Genomic DNA, 9,485 nt, shown 5'->3' on the forward strand with positions numbered 1-9,485 from the left:
CGGCATTCGAGTTCGCCTCTCTGGGCTTATTATAAATTTCGAGCCGACTACGAGGAAAAATCAACAACCGCTGCTCCTGCGGCGTAATTAAAAATTTTCTGCGGCTAGAGGAAAGCAATATTTCCGTCGTGGACTCGTAGACAGCCTAGATACACGCTCGTAATTACGGCGCGTCAAATATTCGCAAGGTATACGCTGTAAGACGCGTGAGAGGCAATAAAAAGTCGGTCGAACGACGACGAAGCCGGCGTCAACGCTGGCGTCGTGGTCGTCCGCGACGGCGACGGCGACGGCGACGCCGACACCGACGACGCCGTCCGTCCAGGCGTCCATGATTACGCGTCGGCAAACGAGCCTTGCTATTCGATGCTCTTTGACAACGATAAAACGACTGGCATTCTAATTTTCTCCATCCTTGCGACCAAGTAAACGCAACGACCAAACGTTTACGCGTGCGACGCAGTGACGCTCGTTTCTTTTCTTCAAACGAGTCGGGGATGAGACAATATTTATTCGACAATCGAAAGGAACTCACCTCTTCTTCGGCTTCTTTCTCGATGGCAGTTAACGATTCGGCATCGGCAAGATTATCCACAGCGATGGCCAAGAAGACGTTCAGCAGAATGTCTGCGATATTTCCTTCGTCAAGGATCATTCAACGGGAAGAAAAGAGCGACATTCGTGACATACGGAGATGTAGTCGTACGATCAACGAGGCTCACACGCGTATTTTCGTGCAAAAAGGATACAATTGCCGCATATGAAGAGAATGATGAAATAGAAACAGGCAAGCATGCCAAAGCTTGAAACGCCGCCATAGGCTCTGATTCCATCGTACATAACGGCGTTCCAATCTTCACCGGTTAATATCTACGAATGAAACGGGAACCAGGGTGTAGTCGATGTTCGTTTTAAAGGTATTAGAAAGGTGGAAGCTTACCTGAAAGACGGTTAGCAAACTTTGCCAAAAACTGTCGAAATTGTGACGAGGCTTGTTCTGTAAATCGCTAAAATTGAATTTCCCTCCAAACACCTGCGGGAAAATAGAGAGCGTAAATTTCGAGATCCTTCGCGATGGTTGGAATCGAGGATCAGAAGTGGAATAATTCGTACCTGCATGCCTAGAAGTGCAAAGATCACGATGAAAAGGAAGAGCAGAAGCAACAGAGACGCGATCGATTGTATCGAGTTTAAAAGGGAAGCCACCAAATTCGACAACGACCTCCAATATCTAGAAATTGAACGTTCGTCGATAGCGTTACCCTTGCTTATTTCTTCTCAGATATTGCTGAGGAATCGTTGTAGCGCTTAATCCTGCAGACTTACTTTGTCACTTTAAATACCCTGAGCAACCGGACGCAACGGAGAACGGAAACGCCGAGCGGTGGCATCACGTGAGTGTTCGTCAGGATCATCTCGGTAATCGATCCGATCACGACGAAACAATCGAAACGGTTGAATAGCGAAACGAAATAACCCTAAACAATAGCAAGTATTTTTATCGAGACAAAATGCCAGCCTGTCGATGGGGACCGGTCGAGGCAACGCGCGAGACTTACTTGGAATCCTAAGCTATACATTTTCAGCATCATCTCCATGGAAAACAACGCGATGAAAAACATATTCGTGATTTCTGTGCAACGAAAAAACAATTTAGATCGTAACCCGAAGAGATGGAACGGCGAGAAAAATTAAAGAACAATCGGTTACTCGCATACCTTGAAAGTCGTCCAACCAGTGCGGCTGATTGTAGTGCTCGGTCGCCAGAACACCGGTATTCAGGAAAACCAATACTATAATCAACCAGTAGAAAACCTGCGACTTGACGGCTTTTCTGCAGGCCCTCCTCATTCTTCTGTTTACTCTGTGAATTTCCATCGCAAACACGTACAATGAAAAGCAAGCAATAGGCAAATAACGAAACTCTCCGACACAACGATACCTCGGCGACTCTACCAAGGGCCAATTAATACACTGTGCTCTCGAAAATGTATTCGCAGATAAATCGTATAATCAGCACAGGCTGAAGGATTACGCGAAAGGAAAAGGCACGTCCACTTACCTATCGAAATCCAGCTTCTTCCTTCTCCACACGGATTCCTGTTGAACCACTTCCTCGTCGCCCTCTAGCTGATCCGTGCTCTCCATCTCGCTCTGCTGTTTCGCTGTAAAAATCATTTTATCCAATGAATTCCTGTCGAAGCACACGAAATTCCTCGCAGATAGAACACGTACTCTTTCCGTCCTGCATTTTCGGTTCGTCGGTCTCCGGCTCGATGTCCTCGGCTTGCGTGATCCAGTCCAGATAACCCCTGAGATCGTCCTCGATCTGCTGTTTCTCCCTGAGTTTGTGGAAGTCTCCTCTCGCTTTCGCCTTCTCTCTCTCTTTAGAAAACTCACTGCGCCAGGTTGCAACGTGATTAAAGACATCGATCTCGCAATAATCTCGAGTGTAATTGAAACGCTCGCGAACGAAACGGAAATCGAGAGCTGCCTTCGAGATCAGCGCGAACGGGGGCCAAGAGGAGCTTGATTCGCGAGATTCGTATCCATCGCGAAGCGATACAAGCCACGATCTACCAAGTTTCCCCGTTTTATTTTACCTCCTCGAAGCATTCGAGCAGTTTCACCGTTTCGAGCGAAACGACAACAAATTTGCCGCACTTTGACAAGACGCTGTGTCACGGTTCGATCACTGCCGATGCGCGAGAAGCGTCTCGTACGAATCGGTAGTACCGAGGAGTAGTCGAAAGTAGGAATAAGCGAACCGCGTAGTCGGAAATGGAAAAATTTAGTCGATCTTCGCAGCACGATCCCAGCTATTCTAGCTCGCAACTTGGATACTCACCCGGACAGAACACCGAGAATCAGATTCATGACGAAGAAAGCTCCGAGTATGACCATAGAGATAAAATAAATCCACTGCCAGGAACTGCCCATCGCGTCTTCGATCGCGTAAAGCACTTCGGTCCAGCCCTCGAGCGTCACGCATTGGAAGACCGTCAACATGGCCAAGCCGAAGTTGTCGAAATTCGTGATACCCCAGTTCGGGCCCTCCCAGAATTGCTTGCTGCAATAGAACTCGGGTCCCACGTTGTCGCACTGGAAACCACCGGGCCCACAGGGTATCGGGTCGTCCATGAGTGTACCTGCGAATTCGTTCCATCGCGGGGATGGTTTCTTACTCGTTTTCATCGGAACGTTCTACCCTCTGCTCGTGCAACGGCATCAGGGGAAAGACAGAAGAGGATAACCGACGCGGTGGCCAAGCCGATCTCGCGCGGATCGACCTTCGTGTCTAGGCTGTCAAGCGGGATACGCGAATTCGCAGGTTCTCGTGAATCAGCTGTTTACCGTGAGAGACGCACGGCCACGCAGATCGCGTACTGTGCGCTAAGAATAATTAGACGTTAGTTTCGCCGCGGCTGAATCATATCTAAAATAGCGCCGGTGCAAATTGTGTTTCGGGGTTAAGACGGGAACTCCCGCGGCGTCTCTGCCAACTGAACCGCGATATTTCATCTTTCAAGGAATTCTTTCCGGCCTGGGCCCGATCGATGGGCCACCACCGCGATGCCTTTTACGTAATTCCGATCGTCTAACCGCGGTGGAAGGATACGTTGCTGGATCGCTGCACTTGGCCTGAAGGGGACATCGTTGACAGACGTAACTTACCGGTAAGATTGTGCCTGCACGTTTTATGCATTTTCCCAGAGAACAGCTCGAGGCCGATGATAGCGTAAATAATGATGACGAACAGAACCAACAGAGCGATATGGAGAAGGGGTATCATCGCTCTCAAAATAGAGTTTAGGACCACTTGCAGACCTGCACAGATCGACAGAGAAATTCGTCACGCCTCGTTTCCTTTCCTCTACTCGGTCAGGCTCTATCGAAAAACGACAAAAGGATGCGCGCGTACGAACAACTGCATCCTCGCTGTCCGATCGAACCATCCCCGTGGAACTTATCCCTTTGACATGGAAATCTTACTTGGTACTCCGGAAACCAGTCTGAGAGGTCGCAGCACCCGAAAAGCTCTTAACGCTTTCACATCGAAGCCTTCTTTCATGAGTATCGTCAACACTGTGCTCACCATCCTGCAAAGGAACGGTATGAAAATTAAACATCCGCTCCTTTCGCCATCCTCCGTTTCTCTCTGTCGTCTTCTCTCCCTCCTATTATCCTCGCAATAATTCCCATTCAATCCCGTGGCTCGAAGACTTCGCGAACAGGTAGTTCCCGATACGCTAAACGTCGAGTAGCACGATGCTTGATACGGCAGCGAACTCGAATCGAAATTAAAAGTATCCCGTCCCGCGACCCAAGACAGACTCGGAGAAGTCGAAGGAAACTCTCCCGTTCCGTGAAGCAAGCAGAAGTTATTGGATCGAAGTGGAGCGCGAAAGTGGGAACAAAGAGAATCCCGTGCCGATTCAATGTCACCGGGATATCGCGCCCAACAGACGACGCGACACGCTTTTATACGAAAACCGGAAACACTTTTGGCGAACGGCGAATGGCGACAAAAGTAGAGCGATGCAGGACGAAACGGGTATCTCGATCTGGAAATCTGGGGGCAGTAAAATGTCCGCTATTGACTTGGACGATTCCCATAATCGCCGATTTACGACGTACACGTGTTCCCCCTTTGGACCGATAAACTTACACGAGGAAGAAATCGACATCCTCGCGAGAGCGAACGCGCCGTTAACGGCTCTCGGATTTCGATTTAAATAAATTTCGACTTTCCACGAGAAACTTATAAACGGTCGATACGTCTTCGTACATTTAGCGAGCGCTTTTTCACGCGAGTTCGGTCGCGACTTTAATTAAAACAGAATTAAACTCGGACGGTTATTCACCCGCGAAACGCGGCATGCACCGATGACGCGACATCGGGGACCATAAACTACGCGTTTCCACGCGAGTAGCGGAATTCGTTGGTCCTTTCCATGCTTCGTATACGAGTCTAAATGAAAAACGTTCGTACTTACCCTATCACTACTATAGAGAAATCTAATATGTTCCAGCCGTTCCGAAGATAAGCGCCGGGATGAGCCACGAAGCCGTAAGCGATGATCTTCATAACGCACTCGACCGTAAAAATCACAAGAAATATATACTCTATTTTTTCCTGAAACATGACCAAAGCAAGCGCAACGTGAGATAAAACGGAGAAGCTCGCTAGAACCTCCCTGGACGTGACAACCCTTTCGACCAATCGATCGCGCGTTTAATTCCCGTCCCACGCGAAATCGTTCGCGTGTCGAACGTTACGCTTTAATTAGGTACAAAGGGTGTAACTGCAAGGACAGTGCCGTTAGTTTACCTGCAGGGTTCACGCGTTCGAAACTCAAAGAGCGGTCGCGTATTTTCATCGATATATTCGGAGCACCGTGGTCCACTGCTCGTTGCAGTTTCTACACTTGTTTCGACCAGCTGTCGCTTTATGCCATAAGCACAATCGCAATTCGACTAGAAATTCGCGTGACAGGAAAGCGTGACCTCAAAAGTTGACTTCGCAAAGCCGGCGAATTTCCTGTCGTTTCCAGGTGTAAAAAGTGGAAAGGTCCGCGACACGAGCGATTAGCAGTTGATCGAGTCCATTCATATTCTGCAGAGGATCTCCAAACGCTACTTATGCCGCGTGTGGATTATCAATGGCTGATCAACACCGTCTACACCCACTTGTCCGTTGTACGCTCTTCTTGGCACACATCGGCAAACGAGTGGAGAGGATTCGTGACGTAAACGTTCCAACGGAAGGAAAATCGTTGGTGACGAGTTACGACGGCGAACGTCGCGTTCAATGATCGCCACGGATCAACCAGGATTATATCCGAGAGGGAAAATTTACGCGATTACCGTGTGTCCTCTGCATCTCCAGCGCGTTATACGAATTTTAATCGTTCGATTAGCGTTTAATTTGAAAAAATATCACTTTAAAACTCGACCGTCTTCCGGCATCGGTATGTCTTTCTTATTTTCGTACCTTAAATCCAGTCTTGAAAAGAAAAACCCGCGCGTCGATGTACACCCTTTATGTACCAAATGCTTTTTGCCAAAGTTTCCGGTCTGACGCGGCACAGAAGCGTTTACTTTACCGGCAGTAGTAAGCCCGTGGAAAAAGGCCGACCTTTAATAGAAGGTTTTATTCTTCGTCTCGAAGGCTAGGTCTTAACGTATTATCTGGGAAAACCTTTTATCCATTTTCCGGAACACGGGCTCGCTAGTTTCGACTCCATCCACGCTCGAATTTACCTCGACCCTCGTTCGACGTTCCTTCGAACTATCTTCGATCGTTTTTCTTTGACCAACGAAACACCACCGTGCTGTACCGCTTTTCGCTATATTCGCTATATTCGCTTTTACCGCTTTCCCTTTTAATCATTTTAAGTAGCACGCACATTTTTATTCCCGCGATTTCAGTCGCGAATGATCGACCGTTCGCTGCGCGGCACAAAGACCATCGCGATGGAGGTTTAAAAAAGCGAACATCGATATCAGGAGCCGGTAGAACGGTTAAGGAGGAAATGCTAGGCGGATGGCTCACGAACCGGAAACGCAGCTACTATGAAAATGCAGCGGCAGCGCATGAACGTCGTCTTTCCGTTCGACCCGTATACACTGGCCTATATATGAATCATATTTTCCAATAATAGTGGGGAACGATGGATGCCGATGTTAGCAAGATTGAGCAATTATCGAAGTTTCACCTCGAATAAGTTTCATGCCATCAACCCTATCTCTTGGACATAGTGTTTATTTATCGATAACCCGGCCGGTTCGCGTGGTTCGACGAACGGAACTGTTATTCCTATTATCTTCTCTATTATTAGCTTAATCGAAATTTCTCGATCGGAGTTCGTCGTTCGAGCCATATTTCCGTCAAACATCGCGTCGCGTCGCGATCGGGAAGTCTGGCTCGGATCGGTCGAGCTTCTGCAAAAAGTAAACGAAAACGTTGACGGAAAAAAAGGGAACCGTGGAGGGTGTTTATCTCTCGTGCTAGACTTCTGGATCGTTAAAGAGCTTAGCACGTGGCATAAAATTTATGCCGAAGAAGAACGAAAATAGCGCAAGGTCTTGCCGGTGTGTTAATCGCGTTAAAGGAAAAAAGAAGAAAGAGATCGGGTTGAACGGTAAAGTGGGGCGAGAATGGTTCGTAATGGAAAACGGTACTTACCAAATACTGGTTGGTCAAATTAGAATCGCCATATGGATACGGTGTGTAGACTGCCAGGGCGACGCAGTTCGCGAATATAGTCATAAGAATAAGCCACTCGAAAGGTCTGCGAAAGTTGCGTGGATGTAAGATCTAGCTAAGGAAAATAAAAGTAAACGCGATAACGCGCCCCCGATGGTTCGTCGAAGGCGCTATGGGAAAACTTTCGTTGGTACCTTTTTTCCCGATCCTCACCGTCAGTCGCAGATGCGATACGCGTCTGTCAAGTCCTCGAGAGCTTTTAAATACGAAAAGAGCACGAAAAGATGGAAAACTTGTAGTCGCATCGCGGGTGAAAGGTATTCCTTGCGTTTTCTTCGGTTCGTTTCTTCGGTCGTTCGATCGAGAAGCGCGCGGAGGAAGAAAACGAAGGTCACCCCCACGATCGACGGAGGGAAACTTTTTTGTTATCGTATTCCGTATGGAATAGACGGCACAGACGGCGTACACGTTTTACGTAACAATGCGAGAGAGGGATAGGATCGGAACAATGTACCCTGGAATCGGTTTGTCAACAAGGGTTGGCGTTCACGGCAACTTCCCCGGCATACGTTTCCGCTCGCTTCCATTGGCCTATTTCGCTTTGGAACAAGCGCGCGCGATACGCGTGGAATAGAAACGTGTGTGTACGCGTACGTTACGTTCGCGGCGACAGCTCGGACACGGCGAAAAGGAAGCGAGCGGAAACGAACGGCACTGGTGGAAAGTTTAAAGGACAAAGTCGTTTTCATGGCACGGTGGATAGAAAGTTGGAAAAAGGATACTTCCATTCGACCACGTCGATGCACATTTTCCGCAAGGGATTCTTAAGGGGTAAACAAAAGAGGGCCCTGAGCGGCCTATCGGGCAGCGCTTTGCCACCCCTGCGAGCCGGCCTCTTGGTCGCGGATTTGGCGGCACCGGTGGTGGTCCCGGGTGTCTGGCCCGTCTGAGACTGCGCTGTAGCTGGCTGTCCGTCCTGGGCAGTTTGGGGGTTCCGGTGCTGCCCGAGGATGGGGGGGGTCGCGGCAGTCGGCTGGGCCCCCGGCAGCTCAGGGGGGCCCAACCCCGAGCCCCCATCCCCCCCCGCGCTCATCGGTCCCTACTCCGCGCCTCGGTCACCTCCGTGCTTTTTTCTCCTCCTCCTCTTCTTCTTCTTCTTCTGCCCCTTCTCCTTCGCTTCCGCTTGCTGCCTCCTCCCCCGACCCCGCCGCCGCCTCCTCCGCCTGCACTGTTATGCTCGCGTAGGTACGCTTCTCTGGCCCCTGCCTGACCACGCAGACGCCCAAGTAGACGCCTGACGACGCCGATCGACGCGCTCTCTCAGAGACGCCCCACCACCCGCTGCAGCTCGCCGGCATGCTACGGCACTGAGCTCTTTCGAACCTCCCTCCGTGACCTAAACATTTTACGTAAACTATTAGTGCGCCCTTTCTTCTCTTACCTTCTTCCCCCTGCTCCCTTCTCTCCGTTTCGCCGTCGAGTACAACTCGCGACGCTCGGAACAACGTCGGCGAGAACAGCAAAGCCGCGGTGGTTGCTTCCACCGCTGTTCCTCCGGAGTTCGAGCCGGAAGCGATAAATATTTATGAACGCGAGACCGAGCGGTTACGCTCTCCCTGTCTCGCAGCGTGTTCGCTCGGCCACGTCCATGTGCGGGGACGCGAGCAACGGCGGAAAAAGCATCGAATCTAAAAGCCGTTCGCTGTTTCCCACCTCGAAATCAACCCCCGCGTCGATCTTGCCTCTCCGTCGAAACAACGACCGCAGCTTCGCTCCGAAAGCTCGCGGGACAGCGCGCGGACCGAAATGCCCGTTAAATCGTAACGTCGGAAAAAGGAGAATCCGCTCGAAAGCGACCTCTCGATTAAGCCACGTAATTGATCCTTTGACGGATAACGAGACTCGGCGAGTGCGAAACGAAATCGCTTCCGCTTCGATTCACCCGCTCCATGGGTTTTCCCTTCGAAACGACCTTTAAACCCTCTGTCCCGTGCGAAGATCCCAGCGGACGGGATTAGAGCGCTGCCGTTAGCGCCGATTCGCGTTTGCGCTGCTATCGATCGGGGAAGATCGTAGAACGGGAAGAGCTATAGGACCAACGGCGCTAGAGTTTCGGCAAGTCCGGGAGTCTGGGATTTATAGTGGACTCGCGCTATATTTAGTGAGCCTAAATACTAGAAAGCTCTACCTACGAGCGAGTTCCTCGCGCGCGTGCCTGTTTCCGTCCCGTCGCGTGAACTTGTCTGAAATCGTTGGACACGACTGATCTACTGCC

General features: G+C 50.1%; 1 protein-coding gene across 7 annotated transcripts in view; it reads right to left on the bottom strand.

The window, feature by feature from the left end:
* Positions 1–8,402, bottom strand: part of Ca-alpha1D (Ca[2+]-channel protein alpha[[1]] subunit D) — a 26,473-nt gene extending 18,071 nt beyond the window's left edge. For all 7 annotated transcript variants that reach the window (XM_017907246.1, XM_017907244.1, XM_017907243.1 and 4 more), the window contains exons 1-15: positions 7,993–8,402; positions 7,190–7,295; positions 4,998–5,137; positions 3,994–4,100; positions 3,676–3,828; positions 2,849–3,149; positions 2,236–2,399; positions 2,063–2,165; positions 1,719–1,864; positions 1,560–1,633; positions 1,327–1,478; positions 1,114–1,231; positions 941–1,033; positions 750–870; positions 536–627 (exon numbers count right to left, since the gene is read on the bottom strand). In XM_017907246.1, coding sequence (XP_017762735.1) covers positions 536–627; positions 750–870; positions 941–1,033; positions 1,114–1,231; positions 1,327–1,478; positions 1,560–1,633; positions 1,719–1,864; positions 2,063–2,165; positions 2,236–2,399; positions 2,849–3,149; positions 3,676–3,828; positions 3,994–4,100; positions 4,998–5,137; positions 7,190–7,295; positions 7,993–8,303 — 2,181 coding nt within the window. In that variant the 5' untranslated portion in view covers positions 8,304–8,402. The remainder of the gene's footprint in view (positions 1–535; positions 628–749; positions 871–940; positions 1,034–1,113; positions 1,232–1,326; positions 1,479–1,559; positions 1,634–1,718; positions 1,865–2,062; positions 2,166–2,235; positions 2,400–2,848; positions 3,150–3,675; positions 3,829–3,993; positions 4,101–4,997; positions 5,138–7,189; positions 7,296–7,992) is intronic.
* Positions 8,403–9,485: the final 1,083 nt, after the last annotated feature.

The sequence above is a fragment of the Eufriesea mexicana genome, unplaced genomic scaffold (assembly GCF_001483705.2).
Source record: "Eufriesea mexicana isolate 0111107269 unplaced genomic scaffold, ASM148370v2 scaffold7348, whole genome shotgun sequence".
NCBI classification, from domain to species: Eukaryota; Metazoa; Arthropoda; class Insecta; order Hymenoptera; family Apidae; genus Eufriesea; species Eufriesea mexicana.